This window comes from Macaca nemestrina, chromosome 8 (genome assembly GCF_043159975.1).
Source record: "Macaca nemestrina isolate mMacNem1 chromosome 8, mMacNem.hap1, whole genome shotgun sequence".
Lineage (NCBI taxonomy): Eukaryota > Metazoa > Chordata > Mammalia > Primates > Cercopithecidae > Macaca > Macaca nemestrina.
This window is the reverse complement of record NC_092132.1, coordinates 64913456-64930342: the sequence shown is the minus strand read 5'-3', so window position 1 is coordinate 64930342 and position 16887 is coordinate 64913456. Positions and strand designations below refer to the sequence as shown.

Sequence of the window (16887 nt, the reverse complement as noted above, 5' to 3'; positions counted from 1 at the left end):
TGAGTTACTAGGTGGTTTAGCTGGTTTTGAATAAGGTAAGCAGTGACATAATATATTGCGTCCTGAAAGTTAAGCACACTATTTGTCAAAAGATTGTCAACTTGGAAGAACTCACCGGTTATTGAGATTTGTTTTTGATATCAAGAACCAAGTAGTTGGTGCCTTTCAAAAGAGACATGAGACAGATACACTTGCAATTTATTTCGTAAGGTTTTGGCCAAGAAGGTCTATACTTGTTGTCCATGTAGAATTAGAAATCACAAGTTCTAATATACTTTAGGGGTAGGGTAGGAGATAGGAAATGCCTCTTAAGAATTGAGGAAAGCCTTCAGCAGTTCACTATAGAATTTTGCATAAATAGAAACCTGTATTTGAAAACCCACTCGGCAGAATTGTGAGAAATGTCCTTTGAACAGACTGCATTTCAGAATGATGACTTTTTTAAAAAAGATAGAGAAGTCTAGTGAAATTGAATAATTGTATTTTTTATTTTTATTTCAATTTTGTTGAGACAGGGTCTCACTCTTGCCCGGACTGGAGTATAGTGGAGTGATTGTAGCTCACTGCAGCCTTGGACTCCTGGGCTCAAGCCATCCTCCCACCTCAGTCTCCTCAGTAGCTAGGACTAGTACATGCCTGACCAATGTTATTTTTTGATTATTGAAATACATTTAACTTTAAGAAAACAAAACCACTAAATTTCAGTTAAATATTTTCAGTTCATGATAGGTTTTAGTTTAATTGTAGACCAAAAAACCAAATTATTCTTCAGATACCATGAATTAAAACTAAACTTTGTTTAGTGATACAAGTTGCAAAGGGCAGACTATTCAAGCCAGCATTTAACTATAGTATATATATATCCCAAAGTGCTGGGATTACAGGCTTGAGCCACCATGCCTGGCAAACAATATTTTAAAAAGCCTTTTATTTATCATGCATTATGATAAATACTGGGAAAATACCTAAACAGTATCTATACTGTTCTTAAGGATTGGGCAGAGGAGTTCTGTATCTATTTACTGTTCTTTCCACATTAAATGCTTGTTCATTGTTCTGGCTTCTAACCCATTTATTCTAAGCAATAATGCTACATTCTACTTAATTTCACCTTACAGAGAAAAGAGAAATCAACAGCCTGGTGGAATATCCTTAAGTTTTGGCTTTAACTCTGTCCTTAAGTTTTGGCTTTAACACTGATTCTCTGCTGTCTCTCTTAAGTACCCAGACCTGTGCCCCTATATCGCAAGACTCCTTAGGAATGTTACACAATGGTTAATTCCTTCTCTTCGCAGCAATATCTTTAGTATCTTTAACTTCTCCCTTTAGTGACTCCTTCCTGTCAGCATTTAAATATGTAACTTTTGGCCAGGTGCTGTGGTTCATGCCTGTACTCCCAGCACTTTAGAAGGCCAAGGCAGGAGGATTGCTTGAGCCCAGGCATTCAAGACCAGCCTGGGCGACATAGTGAGACCCTGCCTCTACAAAAAATTACAAAAATTAGCCAGGTGTGGTGGTGTACACCTGTAGTCCCAGCTATTTGAGAGGCTGAAGTAGGAGGATCGGTTGAACCTGGGAGGCAGAGGTTGCAGTGAGCTGAGATCGTGCCACTGCACCATCTCACTGCACTCCAGCCTGGGTGACAGAGGGAGAACCTGTCTCCAAAAAAAATGTAACTTTCACTTTCTTAAAAAAGAAAAAATCATTACCCTATTTCCTATACTTCCCTTTTATAGTTAAATTTCTCAGAAAGATTGTCAGCATTTTTTCTTAATTGATCATCATCTTTTCACAACAGACCACTCTCGTTTTATCTGCTTGCCCACCTACTCACCAGTATTGCTCAGTAAGATTACCAGTGACATCCTAGGTGCTTATTGAATGAAAGTGATGTCCATTTTTAGCATTCATCTTGAATTCTAGGGAGCGTTGACAAAGTGGACTACTTTTCCCTTAAAGGTTTTATATATATATTTTTTGTAACTCATTAAATGTTAGGATTCTTCAGTGTACTTAATCTTTTCTCACTGTCTCATCTGTTTCACTCCCATGGTTTTATTTGCCATCTATATTCTGTATTCTGACAGTCAAACTTTTTTTTTTTTTTGAGATGAGGTCTCACTCTGTTGCCCCAGACTGGAGTGCAGTGTTGTGATTTCAGCTCACCGTAGCCTCTGCCTCCTGGGCTCAGGCAGATCCTCCCACCTCAGCCTCCCAAGTAGCTGGGACTACAGGTGTGTGCCACCACACCTGGTTGATTTTTGTATTTTTTGTAGAGGTGTAGTTTTTCCATGTTGACCAGGCTGATCTCAAACTCCTGGCCTCAAATGATCTGCCCACCTCAGCTTCCCAAAGTGCTGGGATTATAGGCCCGAGCCACCACTTCAGTCAAGCATTCTAGCTTTAATTAGTCTTATCCACTTATGAACCAATACAGATGCACCAACAATGTGTTTTATACATCTGGTACTTACTAGTTAGTACTAGCAGTATTGTTTGAGTGTCAATTACCATAATTGTAACACTTGGCTTGTTACATTATCCAATTAGATTCCTAGATCGCATCTATGATATAAATTAGGGAGAAACTAAGGCACTTAGTCACTAAGGTCACGTAGCCTGTAACAGAAATAGGAGTGGCATGTAATTCACCCTGGTTCTACAGCCCATTCATAACCAGTACACTGTACTCACTGTACATGTCTTAGGCTTCTGTGAGCCTTGTAGTATTGAACACAGTAGATAATTCAGTACTTACAGATGGTACTTTTTATTTAAGAAACAGTTCCAAGAAAGAGTGGTGTTTTGGGTGGTGGCTATGGTGTGGTTTGTAGATAAATTTTTCTATGTTTCCTTTTCAGATTTAGATGGTGCTCTACTCTCGGGGCCAGATGGTGATAGGAATGTGAATGCAAATTTATTGGCTGAAGCTGGCACTAGTCAAGATGGAGGTGATGCTGGTAGGTACAGTAAGATTTTAGCAACAGTACATTTAAGATTGGGAAGTGTTACATCTTACCTGCAGCCTACTGTAATTTCTCTCCCATAAGGGGGTTCTGTTGTATATAACTACTCTCAATCTATGTTAGCTATGTTTATGATGACGTTGGAAAATTGATAAATGCAAATTGATGTTTCTGGTTTTGTATGTTTGAGGGAGTCATTTGTTTAGTTTAAAAAGTCTTACATATAAAAAGTAATTGAGTTAATATGCCTTATGGCTTCCTGCTGGTATATAGATAAGGAATGGAAATGGTAATTACGATAATGATTGAATTTATTTTAATTAGTTTTTATGCAAAATGGTGCAGTTAATGGCTATAGAAAATGTTGATTAGTTCTGTGTGATATCAGCAGTGCATTGGAGGAAGCTTGATGAAAATAAAAACAGAATTCATGAGTATGTTATGAATGAAATAGAATAAAAGAAAGTCAATCTTTACAGAAGAATGCCAAGCTGATAGAAGAATGATAGAATTGGAAAAATAGCTATTTTGCAACCCCCACAGGAAATAATTCAAAATCATCAGTGGATGTTAAGCCACTGTTAATGGGCTTGTCCCACTATGATTGGGTGAAAGGTTGTTGGGGAATATCATATTCACATGGTCTCAAATTATTCCCATAGATTCCCATAGATGATTTCCACTTGCAAAGGGGAAAAGGTAAATTTAGAATAAAGAGATCTGAGGAAGATTGTCTTAACTAAGTGATTAAACTTCAGTGTCATTAGTAAGAGAACAAACTGAAATTAAAGGCTGGCTGATTTGATGTACTACCTGGCATACAACATTTCTTTTTTTTTTTTTTTTTTTTTTTGAGACAGAGTCTTGCTCTGTCGCCCAGGCTGGAGTGCTGTGGCCGGATCTCAGCTCACTGCAAGCTCCGCCTCCCGGGTTCCCGCCATTCTCCTGCCTCAGCCTCCCGAGTAGCTGGGACTACAGGCACCCGCCACCTCGCCCGGCTAGTTTTTTTTGTTTTTTTTTTTTTTTTTAGTAGAGACGGGGTTTCACCGTGTTAGCCAGGATGGTCTCGATCTCCTGACCTCGTGATCCGCCCGTCTCGGCCTCCCAAAGTGCTGGGATTACAGGCTTGAGCCACCGCGCCCAGCGGCATACAACATTTCTTATGCAGTATTCTTGAGAAACTGTTTAGCTTGTATCTGATGACAAAGGAAAACCCAGACATCGATGTATACGACAGGTAGTCCAAACTCTAAAATATTAATGTTATGATAGATAAGTGGGGAAACCACTAGATTGAAGGAGACCAAGGAAGTAAACTAAAGTGCAGCATGGATCTTGCTTAGATCATGGGAACACAAAATGACTAAAGAGGACATTTTGGGGCCAACCAGAAATTAGAGTATGTAGTATGTGTTAAGTGATAAGCAATTTTAAATTTCTTATACGGTGGTTATCTAGGAGCATGTTCTAGAAGATGCATTTAGGCTTGAAGTTATGAGCATGCATGTTTTCAGATAGTGCATAGAAAGCATGTATGTGTGTGTGTACATTAAAACGTGACAAAACTAGTATTTGTTGAAGATAGAGATGGATGTTTATTGATTGTTTCAGTTTTACTAGCTTTGGAATTGTTTTCAAAGTTGATGAGAACAGAGACAATGAGGTACTTCTTACAAAAAGTAGTCATGGGCTCTGAATTCAGTATGTACTGACGAAAATAAAGCCACATTTCTGAAGAAACTGCCTTAAGGTGGTTTCCCCTGACTGTCTAAAAGAATTTATAAAACAAGTTTTCAGATGTGTTGAATTTTAAAGATTTTGTTTGTACAGAAAATTGCTAACAGCGCAAGAAGATGTTATTGCACTTGCTTTCTCAGTTTTGAAATCTAGTCCAAGAATGGGTTTAGTTAGGGGTGTGTGAATTCATATGTAAAGTTTTAAATTTGTAAATCTTTGATATAGGGTTATTCCTCTTAAAGGGGACATTTAGATTCATTAGTATTTTTGCATCTGAGATCAGCCTTTGCTTGATGATTTTGATGTCAAAAACTTACATTGCTTTTTCCTTAGTTTTCTATTATGGAATAATGTACCCAGAAGGATATTATTGATCAGTAAGCACCATTTTGAAGAGCTCTATGACCTCAATGATCCTTAAGTGTAGTGAATTACAATGACAGTACCTTTATTCAGGCCACTCTTGTAATTCCTACAAGTATTCTCTGTTGTAAGAATTAGGAGAGATGGAAGAAATTTGGGGCAAGGTTTACTCAATTTGAATTACCATTTTGTGTTGCAGATAGAGTGTTACGTTCCTTGTTATCATGGATGTTGAATCTCGGATTTTCAGTTTACAAATTGTTTTAGGGATATTCTTCTGTCTTTTGAGATGGGCTCTCGCTTTGTCACCCAGGCTGGCCTGGATGTTGAATCTCGGATCTTCAGTTTACAAATTGTTTTAGGGATATTCTTCTGTCTTTCTTTTGAGATGGGCTCTCGCTTTGTCACCCAGGCTGGCCTGAATCTCATGGGCTCAAGCAATCGTCCCACAGCCTCTCAAATTACTGGGATGACAGGCACCAGCTACTGTGCCTGGCCTATTTCCTTATTCTTATATGTTGTGAATAATTATAGATATTAGAACATCTAACATGTCTTTTGATACTAGTTTCCCAAGTTATTTTAAGCAAGTCAGAAGAACTTATTGGCATGTGCTAGATAACATTTATTCTACAAGTAATTGTAGGGCATATGTCTTAGACAGTAGAAAAACCAAGGCAAGTAAGATAGGCACAGTTCTTGCTGTCTTGGAGTTTGACTTTGTACTGATTTAGACAAGAAATATGGATCATAAAGCTCAAACTTTATTTAGAAATGTGAAACTAACAGTAGGTTGACCTCCAGGCTACCACCTCCATCCCATTCTTTATCCCTCACACAGAAATGCTTCACTTTAGGATTCTTACAGCTTACTTCCAAACACGAATTAGGTGCAACTATGATGAATTATAGTTGAATTATATGTAGCTATGGGTGCAGGGAGCTTTCTTTACATCAAAAACCGGTCAAGGTATTCCAAATACAGCACAGTTTACAGTAATAGTAATGATGTGCAGTTTTAAAATACTTTAGAGACATTTTTACTTTGTTGGGTATTAAGACTTTCACCAAAAGGAATCTTAAGTTATCTTAATTTTTAAGAGGAACAACATGTCTGGGAACATATATGGGAAATGATTCTTAGCAAATCCATTTGGGTAAACATTCTTTACTTTTGAAACCGTGATGCCCATGGGAGGAAAATGTATTATTGCTGCTTGAGTGAACTGTATCTTGGCAAGGAGTGTTTTAGGCAGCTTAAGTGCTTTGAATTGGGAGCATGCTTATCCATGGATGAGGAACAGCACAGAGGTCAGTATGGTTGGAATAGAGTGACTGAAAGGGTGGTTGGAAGCCAGGGCTCCACCAGGTAAAGCTTTGGAAGATACTGAAAGTCTCTAGCTTTTACTGTGAGGGTGGGTAGTCTTTGCAGCCTTGTAAGCTGATGGTGATCTGCCTTAAGGTAGTGTTTTAAAGAATCTGTGATTTCTCTCCTCAGAACACACTCCAGGAAGGCAACAGTGGAAGTAGGGAGACAAGTTTTTGGTGGCTACTGAAGACAGTCCAGGGGCTAGAGCTCACGATTGATTGGATCAGGGTGGCAATAGTTGTGGAAGATTCTGGATATATTCCTATTGCCAAAAGGTTCCTGGTCCAAGGAATTACATTAAAGATGGAATTAAATCCAGTGGATATAATTCCCGCCCTTGCTAATCTGAAGATCCTTAGGCACATGCATTCTATTTTGATTCTGTCTTCTGCACGTTATTTTATTTAAGGATGGAGTTAGAAATTTCAGTGAACCCTGAGAGCATTCAGTTACCTTGCCCTAATATGTCTGAAACAACAATGATATAGTAATAGAACTTTAAATTTTTAATTATCCTGTGTATATTCTTTATTCTCAGTCCATTTTTCTATACTAATTAATCTTAAAATTATGTGCCTGTCTTGGGTTTGTAATAAGGAGAATATCCCATTTGATAGCTGGGCTTTAGGGTGATATAATCTCAAGTGATAGAGTAGTTAGAAAAAAGCAACTATTAGGAGTTCTGGTTTGAATATACCCATCCTTTAAAAGGGTAATTTCTTGTGGCGTCTGCACAATTAAATGATACTCATGTTTTTTTCTCCCCTACCAGCACCTTTTTTTTGGTTGGTTTGTTTGTTTTCGTTGAGACATGGTCTCACTGTCACCCAGGCTGGAGTACAGTGGCGCAATCTTGAATCACTGCAACTCCTGGTCTCAGATAGTCTTCCCAAGTAGCTGGGACTGCAGGCACCCACCACCATGCCCAGCTAATGTTTAAAATTTTTTTGTAGAGACGGAGATGGAGTTTCTCCATGTTGCCCAGGCTGGCTGCGAACTCCTGGGCTAAAGTGATCCTTCTGCCTCAGCCTCCCAAAGTGCTGGGATTATATGCATAAGCCACTGTGCCTGGTCCATGATTTTTTTTTTTTTTTTAACTGAATTTCTTCTATTATAGTTGAATAGTATTTCATTTAATTGTGATAATAAAGTAGGAAGACATCTCAATTTTAGACTAAAATACAGTTTTATTTAACTCATTAAGAAGTTCTATCATAATGCTCATAGGATATAAATATATTTTCTCTTTTCTGACTCTGATAAGAGATAGATCTTTATTACCATTACTAATTCAGACTTTTTACTTGTACTAGGTACTTCACATGATTTCAAGTATGGTTTGATGCCTGGTCCTTCAAATGATTTCAAGTATGGATTGATACCAGGTACTTCAAATGATTTCAAGTATGGATTGATACCAGGTGCTTCAAATGATTTCAAGTATGGATTATTGCCAGAATCTTGGCCAAAACAAGAAACTTGGGAAAATGGCAAGTATTAGTCAACTAAACAAATACAGAATTATTAAATAATTGTTAAGAATTAAAAGCTTTCATATTCTGCATTTTTTAAAAAACAAGTATCAGTAGTTCTACATAATTGCTGTTCTCAGAGATAAGAAGTTTTGATAGCAAGTTTTCTGTTTAATGTATAATAAGCACTTTCTCTTTTTTTGTTAATTCTCATAGGTGAATCATCTCTAATCATGAACAAGTTAAAATGCCCTCATTGTAGCTATGTAGCCAAATACAGACGAACACTAAAAAGGCACTTGCTCATTCACACAGGAGTGAGATCATTTAGCTGTGATATTTGTGGAAAACTGTTTACTCGAAGAGAACATGTAAAAAGACATTCCCTGGTAAGTAACTTTAAATACAGCTGATCTTTGAGATAAACTGTATTTATGTCAGTGAAGTTTAAAGGGATTTAAACAGTTAATTGTGAATTTAAGGAAGATTGTCTCCTAAATTGCTTTAAACAAAGAGTTTGACTTTATGAACTGATAGTGAGCTTTTTACAGAGAAACAGTGGTATATTCACTCATTACTAAATGTGTGGTTTAATTTGAGTGGTTCAAATGCATTCTATTATATATAATATCCTTATATTGGATTTTTCCCCCCTTCAATTAGGTGCATAAAAAGGATAAAAAATACAAATGTATGGTGTGTAAGAAGATCTTCATGTTAGCAGCCAGTGTTGGAATAAGACATGGATCTCGACGTTATGGTGTTTGTGTAGACTGTGCAGATAAATCACAACCAGGAGGGCAAGAAGGTGTAGATCAGGGACAGGATACAGAATTCCCTCGGGATGAAGAATACGAGGAGAATGAAGTAGGAGAAGCTGATGAAGAGCTAGTTGATGATGGAGAAGATCAGAATGATCCCTCTCGATGGGATGAATCAGGAGAAGTTTGTATGTCTCTAGATGATTAACTGACCTACTATACTCCTCAAGGATGCTGCATTTGGACCTAATATGAATCGACAATTTGGATTGTTGAACTTGAAGGCTTGCAAAATATGGTACATGCTGGATAGTAGTTATGTTGCTGTGAAAACTGTAGGGTCAAAGCCTTATAGCAAAAAAAAATTTTTTTTTATATTTGCACAGGACTATACAGCAAACAACCATGTGGTTGGATTACATGGAGTCCCCACATATTCAGTCAGTTATCAAAGTAAAATATTTTCTATTTATAAGATATACAGTAACTATTTGGGTCCTATGAAAATAGTCCTTAAAGAGCTTACATTCATGTGCTACTTTAACATGAATGGAGAAAATCCATTTATGGAAGTACAGTGACAATTGACCCAATCACTCTGTCCATCAAACCACTCAGGCTAGTTTGTACTAGTAGAGTTTTGTTTCTATTTTTATTTTTATTAATTTTATTTTTTTTAATACAGATTTTCAGTGAGGGGCTTTTTCAACCCCATTGGTTCTATTTTCTTGTATTTTTCCATTTAATTTGCTTCATAACTTAAACCAAGTCTCTTCTAGTCTTAGGTATTATTTCTCAATTTTGTGCTGATGGGCATGTTTATAAGAACTGGAGAGGTAATTTATTGGAATGAACTAACTGACTTCCTCCATTCCCCCCTTCCTTTTTGACATGAATTTTACTACTTCACAAATGAAGAATGATGTTATGAAGTTACCGTGGCGAAGTTGACAAATACCACTAAAATGATTATGATTTAGAAGTAACTTTCTTCTGCTGCTCTAATCTGATAAATGGTTACTATATGATGTTTTCTGACATGGTATTCGGTTTTGGGTATCTGTTACTTTGGCACTATTCTTGTTTGCCTCTTTATTTTTGCCAGTGTACTATACCTCAGTCCTATTTGAAAGACCTAATTGAAAGAAAAATCATAGAAATAAGTAAAATGATTTGTTTTATAATTTATCCACCATGTCCAGTTTGGTTAGCTTGTTATGCAATATAAGTGAAATATCAGGTTTTTACCCATGTCCCTTTTATCATTAAAATTAACACAAAATGTGCATTCTCTTTCGTTTCATACTTAGCGGGATATTGATTGTTTTGAAATTATGATCAATACTTAATTTATTTTTTTCTGTTCCTTGAAGTCACTACACCTTGATACAGCCCTTCTAGTAGTCACCATGATTCAACAGTCTCAAAAATCTTACAAATAAAATTCTGAGAAGCTTTATTATTCTATAAACTAAATTCTTCAGGGTACAAAGGGTGACATTGAGGTGAAATTGTCAGATTTACTTAGCCTGGTGACATGAATTAGCTGATTGTGGAACTCTCAGCAGCATTTCACGTATTGTTAACATGTATGGCATTTATTAGCATATTGTATATTATATAAGATTGAGGGATGTCATATTTTCAGCTTTCTTTTAAATAAAAATTGAGTATATTTTCCTATTTTATATCAGGTAACTAAATTATGCTAGTTATGTGGAAAAAATTGCAAAGATGCTTTGACAGATATAATCCCTTTGGTGCTCCATCTGATCAAAGTTGGAAAGTTGATGTTTTTTAAGAGACAAGCTTTATCATTGTCTCTGATTTCAGTAGAATAATGGTTTATTGTTAGACAATGATGTTTCTGCTTGGATAAATCAAAGATAAATTACAGTTACATGGTTAGATGCATCTTTTGTCATCTATATTGTAGTTTCTACATAACTGTAAACCTGACAGATAAGAATAGTTTCAGTTTGATTTTTGTTTAAAACAGATGAGTACATCTTAATGTTCTAGACAAATGAGTAACATGTATTTCTGGTAGAAATTAGTTGGGCAAAGATACTATGAATGAAAAAGTATTTTAAACGTAAAATGTTCTTTGTGAATATGTAAGTATAGTATAAAGATTTCTTTCATCCCATTTATTCCCTTCCTTTAAATAAACTAGTTTACAATTGGTAGATCTGTCTATATATAAATATATATTAAAGAACAAAGATATATATCTAAAAATCACCTAAATCTGCTTTATTAGACTACAGTTCACTTATTGCATAGAAACTGGACTTTGGCTTTACATTCTTAATGTACTTTTACTTTTCCTCAAGATATGAACTTACTCTCTTGAAGCTGAATTTTCTTTTACTACTTAAATCATTTATGTATATCTGGTAAATTATGACCAAATTTTTGTTAGATTGCATACAGTAAATTGAAATACACACTTGGTACACTACGGGATTGTTGTGCTTTTGTTTGGTTTTAGTTGGAAATAAGGTTTGATGTAGATGGCTTGTTACTGTTAATTTAAAATATTCTATAATTGTCCATTTTATGTTGTGTTGTGACAGATTTGGCTATATTTTTAGTCAATTGAAATATGATACTTTAAAAGTTTGTTTTTAGGTAATCCAAAGGAAAAGTGTTTATACTCTTGAATATATTAGCCTCAGCCTATATAAAAATTTCTTTGAAGTAAACATTTTACCAGAAACAGAATTGACAGATTTTTCTACTTGCTGACTGCCTAACTTATTTTGTTTCATGATCTCGAGGGACTGCCTTTTCCCATCTAGATCTTTTTAAAAAATAGTTTTAGTACTAAGGTATACTACTGGACATTTCTATTTTTTTAAGTGTATTCTTCTTCTGACTTACAGTAAAATTTCAGGAAGTTGATAGATACTAAGAACTTATGATTGGTCTCAGAGGTAACAGTGAAATACTCATAATTTTGTCTGTGGAACTCTGGCAGAATTATGTTACACATTTGGCGAAGTTGTCTCTTGTAATTTATATTTTAAATGAAAAAGTATTTTAGAGCTTTTAATTTTAATGAAGGGGAAGAGTATAAACTTTCTTTCATATTCACTCTGTAGTTACAGACAGTCTCATAAATCAAGATTGTGCATTATTTCTTAGAGTTCTCAGAGACAGATACTTCCATATGGACCCCTGTTCATCTTTCTTATTTACTAGATATTTTGCTAAATTTAGCACACTAGCAATTAAGAGTTTAAAAAAGAAGAAACATTATAGGAAAGGGAAACTGAACAGTAATGAGTAGCTTTGAAATTGAGGAAAACACACTAGCTGGGTTAGGTACAGCCATCCTAATGGAGAAGAGTGAGCTAAATGAGTTAATTCATGTAAAGTGCTTAGAACACTGGTACATAATAGGTGCATAACACATCTTAAAGTTGTTTAATAATAGATAACCAAGAGGGAAAAAGAAATGAGAAAAGACAGGGGAAAGGAAGGAGAAAATAGGAAATGAAAGGATTAGGACTTCGTCATTTATATTAATACAAAATGGTGTAAAGGGCCTGAATATGACTGGAGTAGTATCATATGGGGGAAAGTGTGATGGAAAATAGGTTTTTAAAAATCTTAAATTTTAAAACTTTAGTAAGCTTTATTTATATTTTTTAGGATTTTCTGAACATAGCATGAAGGGTTTAGATTCATTTTTCTGAAAAACGATTCAAAAAACTACCAATTTTTTTTTGAGTGCCCACACTTGCCATTGTGCTGTATACCTGATTTTACCTTAATCCTCTATAAGGTAGGTGCTAATTGTCTCCATTTTATAGATGAGGAAAGGCTCAGAGAAATTCAGAAACTTGGCTAATTTAACACAGCTGTGATAGAGCTGGGGCCCTTGAGCACGTCTGATTCTGAAGCCCATACTCTTTCAAGGAGGCTCTATTGCTGCCTCACTGAACAACTCTTGTAGAATTTCAGCTCTTACTGGAGTCTATGGATTTATATTTTTCCTATAAGACAGCTGTGTTTAGAATTTTGAGTGTCTTTCCTCCCCCCAACAAATTTCCTTACTACTCTTTCCTCATAAAGCAGTTGTTTTGTCACTTTGACTATATTAAGACACATCAGTGTAGCACATGCTCTTAACCGGCTGTGGCATTTTAATTTTATAAAAGAATGGTTTTTATCTGAAGAACTAGATAGAAACCCCAGTTTTTGTGCCGTTCAGTCACCCAGATCCTTAAACTTAACGATGGTACATAATATCCACACTTAGAACTAACAGGTGTTTAGTCACTTTAGGACTTAAAATGGAAAGTTTTTTTTTTTCCTGCTGTATCCCTGCTTTCAACTGAAGTTAAAGAATTCTAGATAGTTTAAAATGTGTTAGGGATAAGCACACTTCAAAAGATGTTTTCTAGCCCTAAATTTGATGATATTGGGTACTTAAATTTGGAGTACACTAGCTATTGAGAACAATATTTTGGGTTGAGGAGAGTGATGGTTGAGGCCATTATTTAGTGGGAGCATTGGCATTTTGAACACTGTAAACATAAAAGAACACTTCTGCCTGCTGTTTGTAAAAGCTCTTTGGGAAGATCTTTTACGAAGACCAACTTTTTAAAATGTAAATTACCTACCTAATATAAGTGTCCTAAGACATGTATGTAAACTTCCGAAACTGTTTTGTCTGTGTATTTAGAAAATACACAAGAGTCTTTATTCAAACCTAAAAATATAAACTTGTGAGCACTAAACTGCTTCTGGCTTTGTGAATTTTATTGACTGACATTTAATTCAGATTTCTTTGCAACTGTACTAATTTAGACTAATTGGGGTAAGGGAAACACCTTAATGAACTTGACATGTATAATTCAGATATCTTTGTACTTCAGGCTTACAAGTTTGAATTATAGAATAAGGGTTTTTTGTTTATTTGTATGTTTTTATATGAAAGTACATAAATGACAAACTACCTCCAAGTAATGCTGCTTTAATTAGTAGCAGTGATTTGTAATCAGTGTATCTTTTAAGATTCTCTACAGGTTTTAGAAAACATTAAAAATTCCCTTTTAATTTACATTTGTGCATAATCTTGGAAATGGGTTGAAAAGCAAAGGTAAACTGCTTCATCCTGTGTTGTATATTTGTGGACTGATTGACTACAAGTGATGTGATGTTATAAATTTCAAGTCTTTGAAATTTTATTAATGTAGAGAAAACATAACTAGCTTTTTAGGTTATTTCAAAGTAATAGAGCAAAGGAAATCAGAACTGATTAGATTATTCAGACTTTTCTTAGAAAAATAGGAGTTCGTTGATTTTGTTTGGAGAAGGGCACAATACAAGGAAGCCTACATAGCATTATAATGCCTAGTATCTTTAAACATGTAAAGAGCTATCATGAGGCAGAATAATTAAGATACTTTATGTGTTTCTAAGGGGTCATGATTGGGACCATTGGCTCAAGATTGAAAATCGGTTTTTAATTATCCAAAGATGAAATGGGGCTGCTTCAGAAAAAGGTCTGCCACTAGAGATAACTGCGTAAAGTCAAAGAGATTACTTAATCATTTTGGCTAAGGCAGTATTGACCAAACATTTCTATTTCAGAGTTGGATTTGTGCTTAGTTTTTTTTAGGTGTTGGGACCGTTGTAGTTACTTTTTGTTTTGCTTAGTCAACAAATAACTAAAATGATAAAATTTTGATGTGTGAGTACTGGTGGATGAAGGATGTTTTGACAATAAAAATGACATAATTTAGGAAATTAAGAATTTAGACACCAACTTCAGCTTAATAGAAAAAATCACTACTTGAACTTCTTTCTTTTTCACCACAAATCACCACAGACCAGTGTTTGGGAGCAGGTATAGGAAATTGAATTATTGGATCTATGTTTAGGTAAGAAAACTAAAGGTTCTTCAAAATTTAGGCTATGACATGACTGTCTTTCTGAAGTTTAAAGAAAGAAATTGAACTATAGGAAATCTATTCCGCTAATTAAAGTCAATGAAAAACTGCATGGCGCCCTACCTGCTATTAATACTGCCACTTTACTGTCAGCCAGATTATTTTTTTCCCACCATGGCCAGTCTTAAATTTGGCAATAAGAAAAAACTAATCTTCCAAGTGTAATTAGGTATGCGTTAGAAACTTAGTAAAACTAAACACAAGACAGTCTTCTTGGCACAGGTCCTAACAGTTGGTGAGATAATACATAAGATGGTTTCAAGATTATTGTAGAATTACTTAGATTGAAAAGAGACTACCCAATGAAGCATACCCAGAGAGGTTGCCACAGTGACTCCAGTCAGTTTTAGGACCCAGGACTCCTGAACTTCCATTTCTGTATTATTTTTCCTGTACCAAACTCATTCAATAAATGTTTGAGATTAGGGATAAGTTTGAAGTTAGAAGATTCCAAAGTACACTCAAATAGTATTTGGCACATAGCTTGTTGCTCAAAAGTATTTACTAAGTGAATGACTAAAGGCACTAGCAACTTTAAGGATTTCGCCTGTTAGTATCATATGGCATGTAGCTATCAAGCCAGTTTCGTTATTTTGTGTTGCCAAGCATATGATACATGGTGTCACACTGAGCCTTTGGGATCCTTTGCCTGGATACATAACCCTAGTAGATAATGTTACTGCAAGATGTAATGACCAAATCCAACCTACTGCAGATGTTACTATGGAGATCTCAATGCAAAAGTAGCCTTTGTAATTTTTTTTAAACCATCTCCGTAACAACATTTAGTGAGAATTATTAGCCATTTGCTGCAAAATATTTGTTTAAAAATGTCTGACATATACACCACTAATACTTAAATGCCCAGCATTCGGTCTATATGTGAAAAAACTAGAAGAAAAGCCCTGTTGGAGTTTTGATGTAGCGTGCAATAATACATCAATAAAAATATTTTAAAATGACCTGATGTTTTAGTTGCCAATATGATTTTGGTATTTGTGAAGAGGTATGTTGGGTTTTGGCATTTATATTTTGCCATATGAAAGACATATTCATGTAAAAGGTAATGTGAAGCTTAGCATCTCTGTCAGCCTGTCCCGTTTTCAAGTAGTCTCCTTGGATATTTGTAGCATCTGGATTCCTAAAGTGGGATGGTGGCATTTATGTACTGACATGGGTAATTCTCCAAAGCAGATCTTCCCACACTAATTTTTCAAGTACTTGTCACCTAAATCATTAATAAAATGTGCCCATTCCAAATAATAGCAAATGTAGGAATTGAATCAGCATCCCAGAGTACTAGTCCTGGGCCATATCCTCATTTATAGCAAAGGAAATTTGAAGAAGTCCTAAAATGACTTTACTTAAGGTGAAGTCTAGAATTTTACATATGTAGGTATATTTTTGTTAGTCTTGCATTTGTCTAAAAATTGTTTTTTTTTTATTTCATAGGCATAAAGATGTTTTTATTCTTACATTAGACTGAAGACAGTGTTTTGGAGCCAGGAATCATTCTAAACTTTTATCCTGTATTTGCCTTTTAAAGGTAGCTGACATCTGTGGTGGTCTTTCATTGCTCCTGGGGACTTGTACCACACTCAAATGTGAGCTCCCGTTTCATTCTGTGGACTCTTCCTCTTTGTTCATACATGCATTCCACAGATACACATTGAATATCCACTTGTTAGGCCCTTGGATGAATAATGAGACCACAGGGTATATAGTGTTCTCAATTATTACTATACTGCAAGTCAAGTCAGTTGGGATGGGGAAAGATGAAAAATTAGACATCTGGGAAATTTTACCAAAAAGACCCTTTGTATCAATGTTTTTTTTTTTTTCTTTCTTTCTTTTTTTTTTTTTTTTTTTTTTTTTTTTGGAGACAGAGTTTCACTCTTGTTGCCCAGGCTGGAGTGCAATGGGACAATCTTGGCTCACCACAACCTCCACCTCCCGGGTTCAAGTGATTCTCCTGTCTCAGCCTCCCAAGTAGCTAGGATTACAGGCATGTGCCACCATGCCCGGCTAATTTTGAATTTTTAGTAGCGACAGGGTTTCTCCATGTTGGTCAGGCTGGTCTCGAACTCCTGACCTCAGGTGATCCGCCTGCCTCAGCCTCCTAAAGCGTTGGGATTACAGGTGTGAGCCACCACTCCCAGCCTTGTATCAGCAGTTTTTAAAAGCAGGAGCGGGTAGGAGGGGTAACAGGTTACAGGATGAAGACAAATATAAAACAGTGCAGATTAAGAATGC

At 35.6% G+C, this 16887-nt stretch overlaps 1 protein-coding gene across 2 annotated transcripts in view; it reads left to right on the top strand.

Moving 5' to 3' along the window:
* LOC105483533 (zinc finger and BTB domain containing 10) overlaps window positions 1-13422 on the top strand; it is a 41458-nt gene extending 28036 nt beyond the window's left edge. For both annotated transcript variants that reach the window (XM_071068066.1, XM_011744411.2), the window contains exons 3-6: window positions 2862-2960; window positions 7749-7925; window positions 8124-8296; window positions 8571-13422. In XM_071068066.1, coding sequence (XP_070924167.1) covers window positions 2862-2960; window positions 7749-7925; window positions 8124-8296; window positions 8571-8876 — 755 coding nt within the window. In that variant the 3' untranslated portion in view covers window positions 8877-13422. The remainder of the gene's footprint in view (window positions 1-2861; window positions 2961-7748; window positions 7926-8123; window positions 8297-8570) is intronic.
* Window positions 13423-16887: the final 3465 nt, after the last annotated feature.